This window comes from Mobula birostris, chromosome 26, assembly GCF_030028105.1.
Source record: "Mobula birostris isolate sMobBir1 chromosome 26, sMobBir1.hap1, whole genome shotgun sequence".
Classification (NCBI taxonomy): Eukaryota; Metazoa; Chordata; class Chondrichthyes; order Myliobatiformes; family Myliobatidae; genus Mobula; species Mobula birostris.
Genome location: NC_092395.1, coordinates 31,221,736 through 31,246,468, shown reverse-complemented (window position 1 = coordinate 31,246,468; position 24,733 = coordinate 31,221,736). Strand labels below are relative to the sequence as shown.

At 39.7% G+C, this 24,733-nt stretch overlaps 1 protein-coding gene across 2 annotated transcripts in view; it reads left to right on the top strand.

The window, feature by feature from the left end:
* Positions 1-24,733, top strand: part of cers4a (ceramide synthase 4a) — an 86,897-nt gene that overhangs the window by 29,948 nt on the left and 32,216 nt on the right. The window contains exons 2-4 of one of the 2 annotated variants that reach the window (XM_072243859.1): positions 16,044-16,217; positions 19,646-19,763; positions 21,410-21,528. In XM_072243859.1, the coding sequence (XP_072099960.1) occupies positions 16,045-16,217; positions 19,646-19,763; positions 21,410-21,528 (410 nt within the window). In that variant the 5' untranslated portion in view covers position 16,044. Of the gene's footprint in view, positions 1-16,035; positions 16,218-19,645; positions 19,764-21,409; positions 21,529-24,733 lie in introns of those variants that run through there. The other variant, XM_072243858.1, reaches the window with a different exon arrangement.

Genomic DNA, 24,733 nt, shown 5'->3' with positions numbered 1-24,733 from the left:
ATTATTAAAATTTGTTATAAGAGTTCACATGGGACTACGTGACAGTACACATGGGTATCCTGGTTGTGGGGGGCGGGAGAAGAGGAACATTTTAAGATCGATATATGGGCCTGGGAAAAATGTAAATGGAATTTAATAAGTGCCTTTTTAAGGAGTCATCAGTAAAGTTGTGGTGGGAAGTTAGTGAGGCTTGCCAACTTTTCAACTAAAAAATGATATTTATTAAAATGATAAAAGGGAAACATTTCAATAAACTACCTGCTTTAGCACCAGTTTATAATCTTAAAGTGCAGGATGTCAGTGGGGCTTAAGAAGGCCATAGAAAACAGCTCGTCCATTTAACAGATGATGAGAAGATACTTTTGGTAACTCATAACATTTTTAATGTGTTTTAAATTTCTAGCACTGTCTCCCAGCTTGATACTCAGGCCAACATCCTGTCTTCACACTGGTGATCACTGACTCTTAAAGTTAATGCAGAGTGTAGCAAAGCCTATCTGACTTGCATTTATCTAGAGTCTTTGTTAAAATAAATTCCATGAAGTGCGCTGTGTTAATCAGCAAATCTGACCAAGCCGAGGTGACATTTTGAAAGATGAGGAAGAATGATGAAAGGCATTTTCTGAGGAGAATCTTGATGAAAAGAGGATATTCTTTTTTGGGGGGAATGGAAGAAACTCCTAAGCTTGGGATAAAGACTACTTTTTAAATTTATTAATTTATGCGATGTGGGAGTCACCAGTTAAGCCAGATATTGCCCATCCCTAGTTGGCCTTGAGAAGGTGGTGATGAGCTGCCTTCTTGAACCGCTGAAGTCCCTGAGGTGTAGGTACACCCACAGTGCTGTTAGCGAAGGAATTCCACGATTTCGACCCAGCGACTATGAAGGAACGGCGATATGTTTCCAAGTCAGGATGGTGAATGATTTGGAGGACGATTTCCAAGTGGTGGTGTTATCAGATATCTGCTGTTTTGGTCCTTCTAGGTGGTAGTGGTCATGGGTCCGGAAGGTGCTGCCTTAAGAACTTTGTGCTGTTGCAGTGCATCTTGTAGATAGTACTCACTGCTGCGAAGATTAAGTGATGAAAATTAGGAGAAAGCTCTGCTCCAGTTTTCGGTCTGAGCTTTTTTGTTTGGGTATGAGCAGCCTTCAAGGCTTGAGTTTCAGCATCCAATAGCTGAAGAACATGTATCAGACCTTGGCTTCTCTATGTGATACGCCTGAAAAATGTTCTCATATATGCTATGTGGACTGGACCTAGCAGCAATGTCCTTTGTTTAAATATCCAGCTGGTACTGCTCCAACAGTGACCAAGGGGCTCATCAAACTTTTAACTCAAATGCAATCTTTGGGGGAGGGTTTTGTTGTGGAGCAGTGGGGGGGGGGAATAATGGGACACTTGGGTATAGTTGTCACCCAGGTACTCTTGGTAGAAAAACCTGTTGTATTTAAGTTGTCGGGATATGGTTTAACACTGTCTTTTATTTAATTCTGGGCTTAATTGGCTCCTGCAGCAGCATCCTAGAAACTGTTTTGTGAATTTAAAAAGATGTCAGGAATAGCACCATGACAACTACTGTGTTGTGACATCAGCTTGTTGTGTCAACCCTGTGTATTAGACTTTCCTTGCTGGGGGTGGAAACAGGGTTTGGCCTCTACAAAGTTGGTGATCAGTTCTGTCCTGCAACCCAGGGTAACAGGCTTGCCAACGATTTCCTTGGTGCATAAATTTTGACAGAAAAAACAACTAGGTACTGAGCGACCTTCTCCAATATGCATTCAGTCCTGCATCCTTTCCATTAACACTCATTAAGGAATTTGTCACTTCTTGGAGAGTACTCAATAGCAAACATTTTTGTGTTGTGTTCAGTTTAGCCAAATGGTCACCTGGAACTGCTCTGCTCTTTCCCAAGGTGGGAAGGATGGATTAATATCCTAACAGCTGTAACCCAATGAGGAATTGAGGGATGAATGAATCTTTTGCTTTCAATAAATTGAGGATTAAGTTTCCAGTAGAACTATATAGTTTATCCACTTTAGGGAGAACAATACTTGGAAGCTGGCACAATCCACACAAAGTTTGACAGGAATTTCATGCAAACATTAATTTGCTGATTCCGTGAGGTGATTGAATAACAACAATAGAGACTGTTAGAAAATATTATAACTTCTGCTGCAGCTGGGATAGATGTTGGAGAACTGCTAAAACATATTACACCTCGGTAGTGAGTTTGTGGAATCTTTGATCTTTTTGAAAATGGCTGGGAGATGTAACAGTCCAGGAATAAATATGGTCTTCATTATTTGATTTGATTGCATAATTTTCTCTTCAATTTAAGAGAATTATTAGTAGTCTCGGACTGTTAAGGACATTTTAAAGTCATCATTAATCTCTGACACACCTAGCAACGTGGTAAGCCAACAAAAGAAAATTTGCAGAATTTTCCTTTTTAAATCTAATGCAACAACTCCCTCTCTGCCTCCAGCAATCTTCCCAATGTCACTACTGGTTTTGCTGTTAAATGTAAATTCCAAATGGTTCTATAGTACTACTAGGGTAAATCTTGTGCTGATGTCTAGTTTCTGAGATTTTGGCTGACACCTGGAGAGAACTGACTGAATGTTTCATTACCCTTTATTTGTGCATAATCTGTGCCTGTAGACCTGAACTGTGTGTTTTCTTTAGCACCTCCATTTCAAAATAGCATCCTTTTCAAGTTCCGTCAAAGACTTGCCCAAAATGTCTCTCCTTTAGCTGTGACTACTTCATCCGACAGTACAAGCCCTTTATCCCTCTCTTCCCCCTCGGCTTTCTGTCACTTGTGTTTCCTTGTAAGTTCCTGGTTTTAATCACACCATTGTCTGCTGTCTTTGTTCTGGCCATGAGCTCTGAAATTCCCTCCCAGAATTTTTTTCTCTCTTCTTCCACCAAATCTACCTGATCTGACAACTTTCATATCATAAACACGTGAGCATAAGGACCAGAGGCAGGAGTAAGTCATTCAGTCCCTTTGGTCTGCATTACTTTTCAATATCATTGCCACCGTCCTGCACTAACATGGTATCCTCTGACTCTCTTGCTAACTAAAAATTCTATTAATCTTCCTCCACAGCCCTCCATGGTTAGATCTGTCCTTACTGGCTAGCCCTTATTTCAAGATTCTGATTCTAGACGTTTCTGTACCTCCCTTGAGAAACACCTTAATATTGTAAGTGTCAATAAGATAAATATTAAGTAAATAAATGGTTGGCTAATTAGCTAAATATCACCGGGCAATGAATAGTTGGGGTCAAGCAGGTGGAGGGTCATTTTGAGAGGGGCTACTTTGAGAAGGACTGCTGTTGGTCAAAGTGCTGCTGGTTTTTCTAAGTATGGGCTTTGGTGAAATACAGTACTGGGCTTCGGTGAGGAGGGCAATCAAAAAGGTTAGGGTAAGTTCTTACTTTTTTTTTACTTTCCTTTACCTCAAAACTGCTTAGTCCTGGAACATGACCATGCTCCTGCTGTGTAATGTTGTAACTCAGAATCTGCCTGGTGACCCTGTGTGCAGGAAGTGAGTCCAACTATAGGTCCTGACCCACATATAGTGAGTTGGTCACACCACAGTTTTAAGAGCCTAGGGACAGAAAGGGGATGGGTGACCAATAGGTAGGAAGGTAGAGCAGAAGACCCCTGCAGTAACCTCCCTACAAACAGATGTACTGCTTCGGATGCTGTTGGGGGAGGGGGGGAATGGCTCATCTGGGGACGGCACCAGTATGCAGGACTATGGCACTTTGAGTGGTTCTATCCTTGTAGGGGACTCCATGGTAATGTGAATGGACGGAAGCTTCTGTGGCTGCAAACAGGATTCCTGGTTGTTGTGTTGCCTTCAGGGGGAAGGACCAGGTATGCCTCAGAGTGGATGCACAGTATTCTGGGCAGGTGGGGGCCAATAGCCAGTTGCTGTGGTGCATGTAGGTGACAACAATATAGAAAAAATAGCAGCAGGAGGTCTCACAAGCTGAATTTAAGGAGCATGGCAATAAATGACCTCAATTACTTGCCTCAAACTGAACTGATTCCACAACTTTCAAGGACTCTACAATTCATGTTCTCAATATTATTTATTTATTACTATTATTTGTTTTTTCTTGTATTTGCATGGTTTATCTTTTGCACATTGGTTGTCAGTTTTTGTGTAGTTTTTCATTGATCCTGTTGTGCTACTGTGAATGCCTGCAAGAAAATAAACCTCAATAGAACATGGTGACATGTACACACAGTTTTATAATACAGTAGGTGTATTGGTAGTGTTCTAGTTTGTTCTGTATTTCATTTAAATTACTAAAAATGCATTTAAATACATAAGCAGTTAAATGTTAGTTCACTTTTTTAACTACTTCTGTGAAACTTCAGCTAATTGGGGTAGTCGCTTAATTGGGCCAAAATGTTCAAGTCCTGACGTGTCCCAGTTAACCAGAATCCACTGTATAGGGTAAAGTGGAATTGGTCAAGGTTTTGAACAACAATTTTGTATTGGTCTTCATTGCAGAGTACATATCTAATATGCCAAAGAAGGATGTTATGGATGCGATGGGAAGGTGTGGACCTTGATACAGTTGCTGTCGCTAAGGAGGTAGTGATGGGATGCATCCCAGCATACTGAAAGAAATAGCTGAAGTTGTAGTTATTGTAGACATGTGATAATTTTTACCAAAATTCTGTGGGCTTTGTGCATGTTCCGGTGGATTAGAAGACAGCGAATGCCATGCCATTGTTTTTTTTTAAAAGAGGATGTACACAAAACGTCTAGCCATTTAGTTTAATGCCTGTGGTCAGGTAAATGTTGGAAGCTATCATTAAGGAAGAAATAGAGATAGCTGGATAGAAATCAGGCAGTCACAGCATGGATTCATGAAGTACAGGTCCTGTTTGACAAACTTACTGGGGTTCTTTGAGGATATAATGAGAGCATGAGTTGCAAACGGTTGGTTTGCAGACGCTCCAGGCCATCTAAAAGGCAAATGGAATGCCAGCCCTTAGTGCTGGATGTATTGAACTTAAAAGCAGAAATGTTATGTTGCAACTATGCAGGGTACCAGTAAGGTTGCACCCGAAGCATTGCAGTTCTGGTATCCTCACTTGAGAAAGATCTACTGGCTCTGGAAGTAGTTCAGAGGAGGTTCCACTAGGCTGATTCCCAAGATGAATGGGTTAGCCAATGAGGAGAGAGTGAGTTGCCTGGGACTATACTTGCTGGAATTCAGAAGAATCAGAGGGTATCTTATAGAAGCATATGAAATTTTGAAAGGGATAGGTAAGATAGAGGCAGGAAAGTCGTTTCCACTGATAAGTGAGACTGGAACTAGGGGACATAGTCTCAAGATTTGGAGGAATAGATTTAGGACGGAGATGAAGAGAATCTGCTTTTCCCAGAGAGGAGTGAATCTGTGGAATTCTCTGCCCAGGGAAGCAGTATAAGTTACCTTATTAAATATATTTAGAACAAAGTTAGACGGACTTTGAATAGCAGGGGAATTGAGCGTTATGGGGTAAAAGGCAGGTAGGTGGGGCTGAGTCTACGGCCAGGTCAGCAATGATCTTATTCAATGGCAGATCAGACTTGACAGGTCAGAAGGCCTACTCCTGCTTCTTTTTCTTATGTTCTTATCACCTGTGATTCTAAACTTTAACAAATAGAGCTTGCATTCCCCCTGTCATTCTAAAATCAATCTATTAAATCTTTTGCTGTGTTCCCTGTATTGCAAAGAGGCAGCAGGACAGCATACAATTGGAACAAGCCATCTCTCCTTGTATTCTTGTCCTTGTATAGCAAAGATCAACATATCCGTTTTCATCCTACCTGCACGCTGGATTAGCATATTAACTTCTAGTGATTCGTAGGCAAGAACATCCAACAAGTTTGAGCTACTACCATTCAAAAAAAACAACCTTTAACTTCCTGTAACACACACAAAATGCTGGTGGAATGTAGCAGGCCAGGCAGCATCTATAGGAAGAAGTACAGTTGACGTTTCAGGCCAAGACCCTTCGTCAGGACTAACTGAAAGAAGAGATAGTAAGAGACTTGAAAGTGGGAGGGGGAGGGGGAGATCCGAAATGATAGGAGAAGACAGGAGGGGGAGGGATGGAGCTAAGAGCTGGACAGGTGATTGGCAAAAGGGGATACAAGGCTGGAGAAGGGAGAGGGTCATAGGACGGGAGGCCTAGGGAGAAAGAAAGGGGGAGGGGAGCACCAGAGGAAGATGGAGAGAAGGCAAGGAGTTATTGTGAGGGTGACAGAAAGAGAAAAAGGAATAAATAAATAAATAAATAAATTAAATAAATAAGGGTTGGGGTAAGAAGGGGAGGAGGGGCATTAATGGAAGTTAGAGAAGTCAATGTTCATGCTATCAGGTTGGAGGCTATCCAGATGGAATATAAGGTGTTGTTCCTCCAACCTGAGTGTGGCTTCATCTTGACAGTAGAGGAGGCCATGGATAGACATATCAGAATGGGACTGGGACTAACATCCTGTTACTTTTTTCTACATAATATTCTATCAGCTATTTTGTTAGCATTTACTTAGTTTGCCTGTATCACTGAGGCTCGTTATCTTCCTTAGAACTCAAAATGGGATTTAGTTTTCTATGATCAGCCAATCTGTGTATTAATCACCTAAATTATTGCTTATAGATTTTGAGTAGTTGAGGTCCCTACAAATCCCTGCAAAATTCCACTGCTTAATCTTTCAACCTGAAAATAAAATAAATTATTTCTGTTTTTGGTTAGCCAATCATCAATCCATGAGAGTAAAATACACCCAAAGTTATTTCCTACATTTTTAATGATCTATGTGACTCTTCTCTGAATGCTTTTCTGAAAGTTCAAATACACAGCATCATGTAATTCTCTTTTACCTATTCTACTTGTTATAATCACTTTTTGAAAATTGGAAGAAATTTGTCTGACATGATTTTCCCTTCATAAAACTACATAGAAGAGTTCCACAGGCTTCATGGCCATGAAATAGTGTCAGAGTCCTGGAACTTTCTTGAAGATTGGAGCTGGTGAGTTTTCCTGGAGGCTTCCCACAGGCCTTCCAGTCACTCAGCTGGCCAATTGGCCTTTTCTTACCATCATTAAGTTTAACAAATTTAAGTTAAATGTCAGTGGAATCTTTTTCTCTTTGTTTTTAACAGCAAGATAAAGGAGATGAATCTTTAATTGCTGAGTAATCTTAAAGTCACATGTTAGTATATTTTGGTTTCAATTTGTGGAGAGCCTTGTTCTGTCAGACCTGGTCTACCATGCCACTGTGTCCACCCACTAAGGCTCAGTTTTACCTATTTGCTTGTGACAATAATGTGGATGAGATGCTGTTGGACTTTTATCTTGGGCCTACCTTTAATGTAGTAGAGGAGACTGTGGGTGTCCTGCATTCCTGCCCCTCACACACATTCTCAGGTGCACAATTGCCCACGTAGCTATCTGGTGAATAAGTACCCACCTCTTAAAGCAGCAGATGCTAACAATGTCAGACTGACTGTTGCAAATATACAGCACTTCTTGAACTCTGGGGGTGGGGGTGGGGGTGGGGGTGGGGGTGGGGGGGGGGGCTTGTTAGCAATACTGGATATGGATTTTTTGATAAAGCTTTCTTGTAAGTTGGTAGTCATGGGCCCCAGCTTTCGGTTGTCTTTCTAATACAGTCCATGTTCAAAGCCTTCCATGGTAATGCTCCTCAACTCTTCCTGCAGTGCATTGATGACTGCATTGGTGCTGCTTCATGCACCTATGCTGAGCTCGACAATTTTATCATTTTTGCCTCCAGCTTCCACCCTGCCCATAAATTTTCTTGGTCCATTTCTGACACATATCTATCTATCTATCTCTCTGTCCCCCTCTCTCTCTCCCCCCTCCCCCCCCCCTCTCTCCCCCTCCCTCTCCCCCCTCTCTCTCCCCCTCCCCACCTCTCTCTCCCCCCCTCCTCCCCCCTCTCTCCTCCCCCCCACCATCTCTGGAGACAAAATGATGTCTACTGACTTATTTTATAAACCTACCGATTTCCACGGTTTTCTTGACTATATCTCTTCCCACCCTGTCTCCTGTAAAAACGCTATTTCATTTTCTCAGTTCCTTATCTCCACCGCAACTTTTCCCAGGATGAGATTTTCCTTTCTAGTACATCAGAGATGTTCTTTTTCTTCAAAGAATGGGGCTTCATTGCTGCTGTCAAAACCTGTATCTCCTCCATTTCCCAGACATCTGCGTTCACCCCCATCTTCCTACCTAATTAACAGGGATAGAGTTAATCTTGCTCTCACCTACCACACCAAAAGCCTCCACATGCAACACATCATCCTCCGCAACTTCTGCCATCTTCAATGATATTCTACTACTAAACATGACTTTACCTTATTCGCTCCCCCCACTCCCTGTTTCTGCTTTCCACAGGATTCCCTTGTCCATTTGTTGCTCCTTGCTAATCTCCCTCCTGGCACATACCTCTGTAAGTGATCAAAATGCTATACCTGCTCATTTACCTCCTCCTTCACTTCCATTCAGGACCCCAAACAGTCCTTCCAGGTGAGGCAACACTTCATCTGTGAATCTTTTGGTGTCATCTATTGTATCGCAGTGTTCCTGATGTGGCCTCCTCTACACTCATGAAACCCGTCATGAATTGAAGGACCACTTTGTCAAGCACCTCCACTCCATTTGCTAAAAGCAGAATCTCCCAGTGGTCAACCATTTTAATTCTTATCCCCATTCCCGTCGCAACATGTTGATCTGTGGCCTCCTTTCTTGCTATGATGAGGACACTCTCAGGTTGGAGGAGCAACACCTCATATTCTGCCTGGGTAGCCTCCAACAATTTCTCCATCCAGACATTTTTTCCCTCCCTCTTCCCTCCTTAATTCCCCACTCTGATCTCTTATCTTTTCTCCTCACCTACCTTTTGCCCCCCACCGTGTCCCCCTTCTTCCTTTTCTCCCTTTGTCTTCTCTCCTCTCCTATCAGATTCCTCCTTCTCCAGCTCTTTACCTTCCCCACCAACTGGGATTCAGCTATCGTCCTCTAGCTAGTCCTCTTCCCCCTCACCTCACTTCTTTATTCTGGCATCTTCCCCCTTCCTTTCCAGTCCTGAAGAAGGGTCTCAGCCCAAAATGTTGACCGTTTATTCATTTCCATAAATGCTGCCTGACCTGTTGAGTTCCTCCAGCATTTCGTGTGTGTTTCTTGTAAATTTCATTTCCTTACCTCAGCAAATAACTCTACTGTTTTCCCTGGGTGTGACTAAATCTTCCTCTGTTACCCCTTTTGTATTCCATGTGTTGCTGCAGGAGGTAGAAGAGATGTTACCTTGGCACAGGGATACATTGGTCATCTTGTGATGAGTCTGAGCTCCCATTAATGGCTCCCATCACTGCGTCTGTATTGAAGCTATTGAAACTCTTGGAAAATATTAAATGGAAATGGGAAATCTGGAAGAACTTAATGGATCTAGCAGCATCTTACAAAAATGGTGCAAGATGACATTTCATGTCCAAGATCTGTATTAGGAACTAATCTGCTGAGTTCTTCCAGTGATCTATTTGGTCCAGACTTTTCAGCATCTGCGGACTGTCTTGACCAAATAGGCATCAGATCTGTATTTTTCTCAACAATGAAAGCTGTTACAGATATGCCAACTTTCCCAGCAAATAGAGCTTGGTACAAGGGTTGTATCAGGTTTGCAGTATCTATGGTCTCCAATTCAACCCTCCGTATTTCCGGATATGAAAATCAGCTGTCTATTTTTTTTTGTAAATCCTGAATGTTCATCATCTGGCTCCTTCATTGGTACTGGTAACAGAGTAAATCTATTCTGGTCCAGCCCACCATCTTCTGTGCTGCCGAACACAAATCGAATTAGAGTGATTATTTTACATTGTATCTTTTTACATTTTTTTCATTTCAGTGTTCACTGGAAAATTTATTGAAATAAACTAAGGTTCTAAACTAAGGATTACTAAGGTTCTAAACTAAGGATTACTAAGGTTCTGTCACACCTGGCTTTTAATCTCCTCACTGAATGACTATTTTTTTATGATATAGGATGCTACTTGGCCCAAGCACTCTTTGTAGATTATCATAACAATTCCTTACATTATGAGGGATAAATTCAACAGCTACACATCAGTCTTGAATAAGAGCTGTTCATTTCCATATCTCTTAAATAAAATAACTTGACATTCTTTTGGCCATTGATCTTAAGGGGTAAATGACACTTTATGCTGAATTCATTCAAATAATCATTACATTTTTATTCCTCTATGATAACGTTTCAAAAAGCTTTGGCCTCTGGCATCTCTTTTTGAGATAACTTATGACCATAACTTGGAGGTAGAAGCAGTGCCATAATGGTGTGTAATGATCAGGGATGCCATCCACAGTCAGTGCTCTCATTCCAGTGGGAAATGGAATGAGGAGGTGGTGGAGAAACTCGGCATTCTGGGAAAGGTAGCGCCACGGCAACACTGCTGGTGAGCTCAACTGGGAGGGAGCCCCTGGCACGCCAGGTGACCACTGACAGCCAATAGCCTTTGTTGTTGGAGCCCAGCGCTGAGCAGGTGTTGTAAGGTGAAATGGTGGAGTGTCTGGTTTGACTGGACATTATATCCAGAGGAAACTATCTTGCAGTGAGGTGAATGTCTTATTGGTGGAAATTGCTATTAAAGAATTGAACAGTGACAAGTCATACCTGGAAACTATTTGGATTTTAATGACCATGAAATTAATTAAAATTGGGTAGAATAAATAAAAATATGCTTCAGGTAGTCAGTAGCATTGATATGGCATTTGCTGAAGAAATCTACCACAAGGACTTAACAATCTGTCACCTTTTCTGGACAAAAGAAACTATGTTGGAATCTGGAACAGCCTTCATACAGTTTTGATCTGCTGTGTCCACTTGCATCTTTTTGCATCCAAGTGTTGCTTAACCCACTGAGTTCTTCCAGTGTTCTGTTTTCTACCCTTTTCCTAGTTGCTATCAATAGGATGAATGATGCAGATGACTTAAAATTGGGAGGTGTTGATCGTGAAGAAAGTTATTGTAAATTACAGGGGATCTTGTTCATTGAAATGGACTGAGGCATGGCAAATAGATTTCAATACAGTTAAGTGTGAGGTGATGCATTTTGGAAAGTCAATCTAGCACTATGCATTATGAATGGTAGGGCACTAGGGAATGTAATGGAATAGAGCAACCTAGGAGTACCAATGTATATTTTATTATAAGTAGTTTCACTAGTAGAAAGGGTTGTGAAAAGGGTATTTAGCGAACTACCCTTTAGTCAAGCTTTGAGTATCGGAGGTGGGTCATTATGTTGCAATTGTATGACTCATTAGTGAGCCCGCATTTGGAGTTAGATGGATAGTTTTGGCCACCCTGTTATGGGAAAGATGTGGTTAAACGGGAAAGAGTGGACTTGGGGGTGAGTTATAAGGAGAGATTGGCCAGGCTACATCTGGAACATAGGAAAACTAGGGGCGACTTTATAGAAATGTTTAAAACTATGAGAGGCATGGATAGCGTGAATGCTAATAGTCTTCTCACTAGGATAGGGAAGATTAAAACTGGGGGACATAGGTTTAGGTTGAGAGGAGAAAGATTTTAGAAAGGATCTGACAGGCAACTTTTTCATAGGGTGGTGGGTATATGAAATGAGCTGCCAGACGAAGATGTTGAGACAGATACAATATTATCATTTAAGAAGCACTTGGATAGGTCCATGCAGGGGCCAGGGCTTACAGGGATATGGGACAAATGCAAGAAAGTGGGACTAGTTGTGTGGGCACTGTGGCTGGCATAGTCTCATTGGGATGAAGGGCCTGTATCTGTGCTGTGTTGCTCTATAAATGTGTCATCAAACTGACTGAACAACCCATCACCAGAAGAATATAAAGACAGCAAACTAGGAAACAATTTTTGAAATTAGTATTGACGTCTCAAATACATATTGATATCCATGGTTTGGTGTTCCATTTTAGTTAAAATAGAGGTATGCTTTTAACATGGTTATAAGAGTGGGATGGGAAAAGTTATTTTAACATCCATTTCACACCTGCTTTTCAGATTTGTTTTTTTTTCAAGTGAATTTCAGTTATTGGACAACTTTATCTAGAAAGTAAAATAGGAGTTAAAATGGGTGAATATTTAAAGTAAATCTTGCAAAATTAAGTGTGCTTGTGGTGGAGACCTGGGTACCTGGCTATTGGAGGAGATGAGAGAATGAAATATTAGTGATATAGGGAGACATTGCCCAGGTTAAAAGTGAAAATAAAATAATTCAGCAATTTTTAGAGGGAAATATTTGTGATAAAGGATCACAACCTTATCTTCCTGTACTTTTGGTCACCTTAGAAAAATGGGGAGATTTGTTGGGTAGCACAATAAGATCTCATAAGCAAAACAAAGATGGAATTGGATGTTGGTTACGGAATGTTGACCAGGACCAAACTCCTTGCTCTTCTGCTGATCATGAAGAAGTCCTATTTTAATACATCATTCAAAATACTATCCTCTTTGATATGACGATGCACCCTCAGTATTTTATTTTGCTGGAAACCAGTCACATTTGGATTCATTGCATTTAAGCACTCTTATCTTTAAAAGCTGCAAGCTTCTGTTTCAGAAGAGAAAGTATCAAATAGTTGAACTATGTCAGTTCTGATTGAAAGATGGACTGAAATTTAACTATTTCTACACCTGCCTCTAAAAATGCTATTATCCATTATGTATTTAGATGATTCTTCCCTCCTCCTCCCATAATGTAACTTACAGAAAATTGGTTGCATCTTAATGTAGCTGCCTTTACTCCTATTAAAATGCTTTATGGCTTAGTTCTGCTCCTATGTCTCACGGTCTTGTTGAGACCTTTAGACTTGTGACAGAACACAATTATTTTTGAAATCTATTATTAAAAACAGTGGAACATATTAATAAAATGAATTTAACTCATTTGAGTTCTCAAAAACTCATAACTAGTATATAGAAGGTCTAAACCTCCATGCTAAGTAGCCTCTGGGCCCAAAATATGGAAAGCAAATGTGTGTTGCTTGAATTTCCAGCATCTGCAGAATTCCTCGTGTTTGCGTGGAAAACAAATTAATGGTTATACTGGCTTATTTTTTCCTGAATTCTCAGCTTCTTCTTTCACAAACAAGCAGAGTTTTTTTTAATGCTTTGCAAGGCAGATTGGTTATTAAATGCATCCTGCTCTCTTGACATTTTTTTTCTTCCAACTCTCCCAGCTTCCTGAAATCAATTGTATGGTCCAAGTCTTTTGTTCTGCTTGAGATTCCCAAGCTCAAGCAGGGCTTATTACATTTTAGCAAATATTGTTGAACTATTTAAATTGGAGATGGAAAGTAGACTTCTGGGCACTGTTAGTGGATGGCAGTTGGTTTGCTCTAATAAAGGAATGCTACAGAATTTATGAGCTAAGTGACCTCTTTCTCTGCTGTCATTTCAATTGTTTTATTTGGGATAACACATGGGATTTTTTTGTTCTTTGTCTTGATACCACACCATGCAGCGCATGTGTTATTGAGCCACTGTACTGCAAGGCAATCCTTCTTTTGAAAAAAATATGTTAAGGGCAACCATTTCCTATGTAGCCTCTATTCATTGAGCAACACAATGTGGAAAGCAGAAGGCTAAATCCAAATTTTCACTTGTCCGTCGTAGCTCCACTATGTCAAAACCTTGTACACACTGAAATTCAATGTGTACAGAAACTGGTTCAGCACAAGGTTCATGGAAAGTGGCATTAATTAATTACTGTAAAGAAAGTGATGATATCAGTGCCAATTGGGAATCTGGTACTATGGTTGGAGGGCTCTGTATTTGGATAAATTAATTAACCTAGGGCTAGCAAAAATAGATTAGCACACAAGATAACTCTATATATTTTGTTTCCTGCTCCATGAATGTTATATAGTTATGGTTTCAAGTTGCTGGTATATTCAAACTCCGAATAAAGATCTTTTTCAGACCTGCTCTTTGATGGAGCTTTAAATTTAACTATGTAACATTTTGGAGCCAAACCTAATCCTGGCACCATCTGCCATCTGAACATTCAACTTGGTCTTGTTTGTTTGTTTGTTTGTTTATTTATTTATCTCCCTTTTTTTGTATTTGCACAATTTGTTGCCTTTTGCACATTGGGTGTTTGCCCATCTTCGTGTGCAGTTTTTCATTGATTCAATTGTATTTCTTTGTGTTTACTGTAAGACCGCAAAAAATAATCTCAAGGTAAGTATATAGTGACATAAATGTACTTTTGAACTTTTAATGAATTTTTGAGCGAGAGGTGAAAAGCTAAATGTCCCCTTTTCCTCTTGAGCGATATCCTAAGCTGGCAGCTGGCATTAAATTAAGTGGGACTGACTTCGAGGAAGATGTAAAGAGACTTCAAGGGGATATGGACAAAATGAGTGTGTGGACGAGAATTGGCAGAATGAACATAATATGACATGATAAAAATGTATATTTTGTATAAAATAAATACCTGAATTTTATAAGTGGTGAGAGATTGGGTGGTGCTATGTTCACCTTTATTACAAAAGGATTTGGACTTTAGCAGGAATAAGGAAGTCTTACTGTAATTATACACTGCCTTGAGACTACACATAGTATTTGTGTATAATTTGACCTCCTCGCATTGCTATTGTGGGGTAGCAGAGGGATTGTTGTAGGGATAATGGGTTTTTGCATAAGGAGAGACTGATTAGACTAAGGCTGGGAGAGGAGATATTACTAAAACTTAAAATTCTTTACAGGTGTTAAGGATGATAATTTCACTAAATGAGGAGTTTTGAGTTGGGTTGTCTTGGTTGTTGGTGCAGAGCATGCTGTAGAAGACTCGAATGAGAAGTTGCTTCACACAGGAGGGTGGCTGCTTTAGAATTAGTTTACCCTGGAGACTCAGTCAGTGAATTCATTTAAAACAGATGGATGGATCTTTTATTAATATAACTGTGGGAAATGGTGATAGTGCAGAAAAATAATCTTGATGATGGCTTATTCCTGCCTTGTATTGTGATTATGCCCTTATTGTTGCATGGTTTAACCATCAGATACATGTCCTAACTTGTTCTTTTTTTTCCAAGTGGTTGCAGTTTTAGAAAGAACTAATTGTTTTTTTTAATTCAATGACTCAGCTGGAGGTTGACCTATTTGAAGGAAAGCAGTGGCTTTAAAATGTTGTGTAAATAAATAACCTCTTGCATTGATAAATTAGCGTGGAACAAATAGGATTAAAATCTTCTTATTTTCAAAGATTTTTTTTGTTTCCATTAATGAATCGCTCTTTCAAAACTAATATAATCTTGTGTTCTCACCTGTAAACAAATACTGCTCATTATCCTCTGCATTCAAGACTATGATTGAATGAGTTCTAATTTCAAGGCTGAAATTTCGAGTAGGAGAGAATAATAGATCTCATAGAAACATAGAAACATAGAAAATAGGTGCAGGAGTAGGCCATTCGGCCCTTCGAGCCTGCACCGCCATTTATTATGATCATGGCTGATCATCCAACTCAGAACCCCGCCCCAGCCTTCCCTCCATACCCCCTGATCCCCATAGCCGCAAGGGCCATATCTAACTCCCTCTTAAACATAGCCAATGTACTGGCCTCAACTGCTTCCTGTGGCAGAGAATTCCACAGATTCACCACTCTTTGAGTGAAGAAGTTTTTCCTAATCTCGGTCCTAAAAGGCTTCCCCTTTATCCTCAAACTGTGGCCCCTCGTTCTGGACTTCCCCAACATCGGGAACAATCTTCCTGCATCTAGCCTGTCCAATCCCTTTAGGATTTTATACGTTTCAATCAGATCCCCCCTCAATCTTCTAAATTCCAACGAGTACAAGCCCATGAAAGATCATCAACCTGAAACTTTAACTAGGCGCTGTGTGACCCGCTGAGTATATTTGGTGTCTTGTTCATTTTTGCTTTTCAAGAATGACTACTAAAATTGTCATTATTAACTTCTGCTTGATGTCTAGGATGACTTCTGTCTTGGACAAGTGGCTGTGGCACCATGAATACTGGCTCCCTCCAGGCATCACATGGAAAGATATGGAAGATTCTGAACATGCCCACTATCCTCAACCTCGTGACCTTGTCATTGCCTTACTATATGCATTTGTGTTCATTGTTCTTCGTTCCCTCTATGAAAGGTAGATTGGAGCCAGCTCATTGGTGTTCTGCTCCTACTCTTGTATTTTGGACTGCATGGTTATAATTGCAGGAATAATACAGGTTAGGTATATCTCATTCATCACTTTGTAAATACTAGTTTGTACCTTTTAAATATGTCATCAACTTTCAAGGGAAAAAAGACATGCATAGGCTAATAAAGAGGTAAATCTCTTTAAAGCAGCTGGGTTTTGTTTAATATTATCCAACAGTTTTCCTTTTGTACTTTTATTTGTAGAAGACTGAGAGGGGACTTTGTAGAAACATAAAATTATGAAAGAAGTAAACCTAAAATGTTGGAAATCCAGAGCAACATGTGCAAAATGCTGAAGGAACTCAGCAGCACAGGCAACATCTATGGAAAGGGTCTACTCCATTCCCCCCCCCCCCCACCCACCTAACTTCCTCCTCACCCGGCTTCACCTATCACCTTCTAGCTTGTACTCCTTTGTGCCCCCCCACCCCCGCCGCCTTCTTATACTGTTTCTTCCCTTCCTTTCCAGTCTGGATGAAGGGTCTCGGCCTGAAAAATTGACCATTTATTCCTTTCCTTAGATGCTGCCTGACCAGCTAAGTTCCTCCAGCTTTTTGAATGTGTTGCTATGAAAGGGATGGAGAGGATACAGGCAGGGAAGTTTTTTCCACTAGTAAGTGTGATTAGAAATAGGGGACACAACCTCAGGATATGGGGGAATAAATTTTGTAGGGAGATGAGAAACTGCTTTTTCCTAGAGAGTATTGAATCTCTGGAATTCTCTGCCCAAGGAAGTAGTAGGGGCAACCTCATTTACTCTATTTAAGAAACAGATATACTTTTACATAGTAAGGGAATTATAGTTTATGGGGAAAAAGGGCGGGTAGATGGAGCTGGATCCATGGCCTGATCGGCCATGATCGTATTGATTGGTAGAGCAGGATCAATAAGCCAGATAGCCTACTTTTGCATCTATTTTTCATGTTTTGCAATAATAAGTTTCAGAGAAGGAATATCACCTAAACTTAAGGATGAAAAAGAAATTGGAGTTTTATGTTAATCTTTGGTTTTAACAGCCTACCAAATGGAGGAAGACGGCCTAAAGAAGTGAGGCACCAAAAATTAGGTTGTGGAGAAAAAGTGAAGAGATGAATTTGTATTAAATAAATCACTTGGTGACTTCACTGCTGGCTGCTAGTTACTGGTCTAGCCCACAACCTTCTCTACTGGTGGTAATTGGGAGAGGCCTGTAATACAGCAGTACCATTGTTACCATGACTAATCTCATTGTTAGGGACACTACAATAGTGATGTTGTAATTTGTGGAAGTCTTGAGAATTTGGAGACTTGGGGGTGGAGAGGATGGAAGAGACAGTATGGTTTGAAGAGGATTACTAATTATTGTATAATAGTTATTGAAACTACAGTATAGCTGTATTAAATGTAAACTTCTACATGTAAAAGTAATCAAAGTTTTCTCATCTGTCACGGACAGGATAGAGTATGGGAAGCAATAGGATATCATTGGGTTATGAAAGGTTATGTATAAGTGTATGCCTTTGTATGGCTTAACAATTAGTGCTATTGTGATTGTAGAAAATATAAAAAACACCTGCTTTCACAACAGTTTTTAATTTTTTCTATTTTTAGCTGTAGAAATGCACATTAAAAGTCCTGAAGCAGAGTTATGTGGGTACTGGCAAATAATTCAAATGAACTTTTGTTTCCAGGATTAACAGCTAGCCTGTTAGTAAATAGACTGAATTCCAAGTGTAAAATGTTTATTAATTAAACAAGAGTCTCGTCAATGCTGAGTGAGATTCTGTTTCCTATGAATGAAGTGCTCATTTAGATCCAGAAACTATGGTGATTAATACTGGGAGAGAGATTCTGAACACAGCTTAATTTAAAGTGTCAGGTAAGGTGGACTGCTGGTGTTAAGAAACTGATCAGGTGAACAAATTGATTAAGTACAGAAAAGCTTTGTCATTAAATGCAATGTTTTAAAACTACCAACTGTATTATCATCACTTGCTTTAAAATTAGCAATGGGTCCTATTTGAATTAATTTTTGCTTGGCTTAGGTAGCGTACATGGCATAGAATCAGCTTTACTTTCTTTGTGGACCTAAAAAGAACTAGCTGTTTGTTTGTTCTTTTATTTTGGCTCTTGGTAAAAAAAAATCATTTTTCTTTTGAAGCTGAAATATTCATACAAAGGATTAATTTTAACCCATCTCACCAGGTTGGGTTTACTACCTGGTCTAAGATTAGCAATGAAGGGAGGATAAAGTGGGCTGGGGTGTAAAGGCAAGTCTGTGTCTGAACTTGTTCACTTCCCACATGTGGGTTAATTATTACTAAGCACATGAATGGTTTAAGGTCAACAAGAATGTGAGCCACTGAGGGGATTGGAACCCAGAATGGCCAGTTTTTATTTTTTGATAAAGTGGAGCTGGACATATATTTAAAACAAAATTAGAAGTGATGTTCCTTGCTCTTTTTTCATATCAGTTTATATAGATACATATAGACATAGAAAATTACAACACAGCACAGGCTCTTCAACCCATAATGTTGTGCCAACTTTCAACCTACTCTCAGATCAACCTCACCCCTCGCTCCTATGTAGTCCTCTATTTTTCCCATGCATTTGCTTATCTAAGAGCTCTGATACTGGTATACCTCTAGAGTGGACATACTTCAGTTGCTCTGTTGGCACCTTTCTAGGAATCTTGAGCACTGGGCTTATTAATATAAATTGTATAATATTTTGGGGAAAAGGCAGTAAAACCATCTGTTCTTGATCTACTAAACAGCAGCAACATAAAGGAGAAAGTAGGAATAGCACTGATGCTTTACTGCCTGATCTTTATTCCGCAATGCACACTCTGATCTGCAACGCAGCCCTTTTAATACACATATTTCAAAGATTCAAACCAGATTTATTATCAAAGAATGTACTAATTAAACACCTTGAAATTTGTCTGCTTACAGGCAATCACAAAACAATAAATTTGAATAACCCAATTTTTTAAAAAGACCCAAAAATCACTGCGCGGGGGGTGGGGGGGGGGGGAACACATCGTGCAAACAATAGAAATAAGCTAACAGGAACTCGATCCAGACCAAGTCCTAGATTTGCTCCTGGAGCAGCTGAAGTAGGCCCAGGCCTAACGAGGAATATTTGGGTGTACATTGTGATGTTTAAGAATTAAGGATATCCCACCTAGTGTGCTATTTGCATTCAAGCATGTATTACTATTGAATTTAAGAGAATACCACTGGTAGCATACACGCTTTCTAAATCCTGTCTTCACCTTGAAGTAAAGATGGTTAAATTTTAAACTGTGAGCTGTACCTGAGTATGAACTATTCAGGATACTGCTAGCTGTAGTTATTGCAGTGATAAGTCTTGTCTCTTCTGCCAATCTAGGTGGATTGCTGTACCCCTGAGCAAGCAAATGGGCGTGAAGGAGAAAATAAGACAGAAAGTCCCTCCTAAGCCTGACCTGGAGAAGGTTTATAGAACTCAGAGCACTTGTCCCAAAGAGGTGGGTTAGTTTAATATCATTCAAACTTGAGATGAGAGGGAACTTTAAGTCAACAGAAGTTAGGAGGCACTATTAACATGGTTCACTTTAAAGAAAAATCGCATTTATTAGCTGGCTGGCACCTCCATTGATCTGAGATTTGCAACCTGATTTGTGAATGCACCTCTGACCATTCAGCAGTCTAGATGTCCTAATTCATTGCCAATCACTGATGATGAGGGTATTTTGCTGACGCAAGGCCCAGAGATGTCACTGGCCCAGTGAGTTCTGGTGAGCTGAGAGATTCCTGGACAAATGGAGGAAAGTTGGGAGATTTGTTATTTTCCAGTTTTTTAAAAAAAAGTTCAGCTTTGGGTGGATCTTTTAGAAGGTCTGGCCCATGAGAATAGGGATGCAACTGGGTAAATCTACATTTGATATCTCGGCAATCCTATTTCAATGACAGGTATCCTTGCTTTCAAAGTGATAAGACTGATTAGAGAGAATTTGAGCATGTCCATAATTCCACAAGGTAACAACTGTTGGATTTTTATCTATTTTTGAATGATCTTAGCTGGACTAAGGGGAGGTTAGCTATGACAATAACTTCTACACCTGCAAAGATTTCCAGCTTGGGCCATTCCAATGTGTTTCTCAAATTCACTTGCCAAATAATTTTGAAACCCATCCTAGCTAATATTTGGTGTCTTCCAACAGTAGTTTATGTTATCTAACATGAGCCACAATTTCTGGTGGTGATATGTTCAAAACCTAGGTCTGTCTTATAAATTATTCAACTACACCCGACTGGTAATTTGACTCCTTTAGAACTGAATTCTATGTGAGGCTGAGGATTGTACTGAGAGGTGGTGTTTATGATTGGCTTTCTGCCATGTTGTTCCATGCAGTAACTGAATGACTTTGACTTTTAATGAGCGTCTGCTCTGAACTCTGCTTTTATTGATAAGAAGTCATAAGCCATATCTAGAAGCCATACTGCAGTATCAGTGTCTGGGCCCAAGATTGGCATTAAACTCCTATTGTGTTGGAGCTCCATGAGTACAAAAGCAGTGTTACTAAAGAAATACTAGCTTGATTATTGGCAAAGATTATGGTGTGATGTCACAAAACAAAAAATAATCAAACTTGGTGATCGTGTCCAGGATAGTTGTCCTCTGAGCATTCAACAAGGCTACCTATACAGATAATTGATCAGTGGATTTTCCAGACAAGTTAGGATGTCCTAGATATGAGAAGGTTGAGGAATCTATTTTTAAATAGCTGAGGGTGGGGATAAGGAACGTAATTGCATGTGCAATCCCTTCATCAAAGTACATTGCTACAATCTTCATCTTTTCTGGCTTTTACTTTGGTAATGGACTTCACCACATTTAGTGCATCACATTGATCTAGGGAAGTTTATTCAATTTCCATTCTCTGTACCAACAAACCCTTAAAATCAATTTTTTGTGCCTAAAAGATAACAAATAAAAATTAAAATAAAATTAAGCTTGCTCTGTAAGCTTTAGAAGAGTTTGATTATTTCTAAGAGTGACAGCAGAGATTGTCCTCTGGCTAAAGTTGTCCTTTGGTGCAGATTCATTTCTGGACTATTTGATAGTACCAGATATGATGTCTTAGTGTGCTTTGTGCTATTTTCATTGCAGAGCGATCTTCTTGTTCTTGCCAAACAGTGTGGCATTTCACTGCGGGAAGTAAAGATATGGTTTCGAAGTCGAAGAAATCAGGACAGGCCCAGCATCACCCAGAAATTCTGTGAGGCCAGGTACAAATGTTATTGAAAGAACTAAACTGGGAGTGGCAATAGATTAGGCCCAGTATCTAAAACTTATAGACTGTGTTTGATGTCAGCATGCTAGTTTCTAAAAATGGTGATAAGTTCTCTTCAGAACAGTGTTAACTTCTGCCATGAAGATTTGGCCTTTCCTCTATCAGGCCATATTTTTTCACACAGTGAATTAAGTGTTGGCATTTTGTGGGCCAATCACATCTAATCATTCAGGAATAATCAGGCTCTATTTGTTATCTATGCTAGGTCAATTGGTTGATGCCAGAAATGTATATCAAAATATATATTTTAATTCTGTTGTTCCTTTAAGTTTGGATAAATGAGTGACAAGGAAGAAAGGAGGTATCCTGAAGCTCCTTTATATCATTATTTCCCACTCTATGGCAAGCAAAAGAGAAGCAATGCTTCGGTCCATTTACTGCTGAAATCTTTATTTGTGTTCTTGCTAAAATATCTTGAGGAATGTCAGTGCTCTCTGATTCAAGTGGAGTTTTAAAGAAATGTGCCTTCCTAAAGAAGTGCAGAGAGTTACCAGTGCCTAACAAAATTCTCTCTCAAACAATGAGATCATTAACAGGCCGCTTTCTCATAAGGTTTATTATCACTGTCTTGTATAATGTGAAATTTGTTTTGTAGCAGTACAGTGCAAAAACAAAATTACTATAAATAATGCAATAAAAGCCAATAGTTTTGCTGCTGTAGTAATTATTTACACTTCGAAATTTATTTATACTTGACACTTGAAGGGCACTTTAAAATAGTGATGAGTGATATAAAGTTCTAATTTCAACCTGCTTAATCTTCTAACTGCATCTAACAAGATGATTGTTATTCCTAATTTTCTGCCTACCATCTGTTTGCTAGCCTGCTTGCTTAAAATATTAGTGCCAAACAAACCAAATGATCTGATGGCCTAGTCCAGTGGTCTAGTGTTAAATATCTAGTTCTGTAAATTCCAGGACTTAGACATTAAGAAGAACAAGGCATTAATGCTATTTACATCAAACATCAAAGGACATACTAATTTAAGTCTGCATCTCTACCTTTTTAGAGCTGATTACAATACTGAGCAGTTTGAAAATCAAAGTAAGATGAAGCCACACTCAGGTTGGAGGAACAACAGCTTATATTCCGTCTGGGTAGCCTCCAACCTGATGGCATGAACATCGACTTCTCTAACTTCCGCTAATGCCCCACCTCCCCCTCGTACCCCATCTGTTATTTATTTTTATACACACATTCTTTCTCCTTTTTCTCCCTCTGTCCCTCTGAATATACCCCTTGCCCATCCTCTGGGTTCCTCCCCCCGCCTTGTCTTTCTTCCCGGACCCCCTGTCCCATGATCCTCTCGCATCCCTTTTACCAATCACCTGTCCAGCTCTTGGCTCCATCCCTCCCCCTCCAGTCTTCTCCTATCATTTTGGATCTCCCTCCCCCTCCAACTTTCAAATCTCTTACTCACTCTTCCTTCAGTTAGTTCTGACGAAGGGTCTCGGCCTGAAACGTCGACTGTACCTCTTCCTAGAGATGCTGCCTGGCCTGCTGCGTTCACCAGCAACTTTGATGTGTGTTGCTTGAATTTCCAGCATCTGCAGAAATCCTGTTGTTTGCAAATTTAATCCCTTTCTGTTTTTCTGCAATCTCATCCTTTCACCACGGATTTCTTGGTTCTCTGTTGAAAGGGAAATATGTTTTCTTGGGCTGATGATTATTGAGGTATAATTGCCAGTGAATGATTATTGTTGGATACTTTACTGCTTGTTGGGAAGTGTGTACGAGGCAGATCCCATACTTACTGCAATGGAAATGATGTTAAATTATATAATTCAAGGTTCCTCCTTGGAGGTAGGGCATGAGAAGCTTTATTTGGTGAATTCAGGAGCATGTTGCAGGAATGGGTGAGGTGGGATATTAGTCTTGGAGCACAATGAATTGGGGAACAGATTATAGATAATAGGAGATGGGTAAATGGCAGAGTTTAAGCTAGAATAGTCTCCTTGTCTCAAGTATTATAGAATCAAAATGTTCTCTCCATTCACAATTTTTAAAATGAGCTTAAACTTGTTAAACACAAATGAAGATCAAATTTGAGTTTTGTGTACATAATTCAGACCTTGGTGTGATTTCTGCGAAAATATTTATAGAGATTTATTCTAACTGGATTGTACAACTTTATAATGAAGGCATATGGAGAGGGAAGGTTTTGGATGTCATACCTGTTCTTAAGTTGACTGATCATTAAGAATGGTATTAAAATGCTAATTAACTAATTTTAATGTTCAGCTCTTATTCAGAATTCTGATCCCAAGACAAGATGTGGGTATTACCAATAGGCAAATACACCCCAGCTATTTCCTGTGAGTTTGTCCTTTGCAAATGGCTCCAAAAGTTGGGAATCAAAGGACACCAGTTGAACAAAAAATCCATACTCTAGTGGGAGCTGATGCTAGGGTGACATTCCACTGTAAGGGTTGGAGTCTTGAGTGTCACTTAATTACTATTGCAACCTCTGAATCTGAACTTCATAGATGAGTTGTATTATTTGTATTCTTCAAGGTCAGGAGAATCATTCACTAAATCCTCACTGTCAGGTGCCATTTAATCTAGAGGTCAATTCTTTGTTCAATCTATTTATACCAACTTTAGACTTTGCACTGATGGCTCCCACTCCAATCTAATCTGCTTGAAGTTTGGTATATCATTAGTATAATCTTTTCCGTGTCCCTGCGCTCCTCTCCTATAGTTTTCTGTTTTTAAATGCTAATGTGAACTTCCTCCACAGTGTATGTTGATGTAATAGGGAGGCCTGGAAAGTGAGAAAGAGATGGATGTGACTGAAGGCTAATAGGCAGTAGAAGATCCTTTGGTTCACTTTTGTTGTGCCAACTTTTACTGGGGCTATCAGAAATCAATTCCACTCTCCCGACATCTGGAAGCTCTGTAATCTTTTACTCATTTTATCACTTTACCTGGAAAATGTAATGTCTTTTCAATACTCCCTATGAGATAACAATCCACTTTCCAATCTCTTTTTGTGATGAATGCTAATTCATATAGCTTTGGTATTTGTGAGCCTCCTAATTTCCCAAGTAGCTTTACTACCATTACTGTCAAACTTTTAATAAATTCTTGCTCCCTTATCTTCAAAATTAATACACTGCTTCAAGTTGCTTGTTTCTGT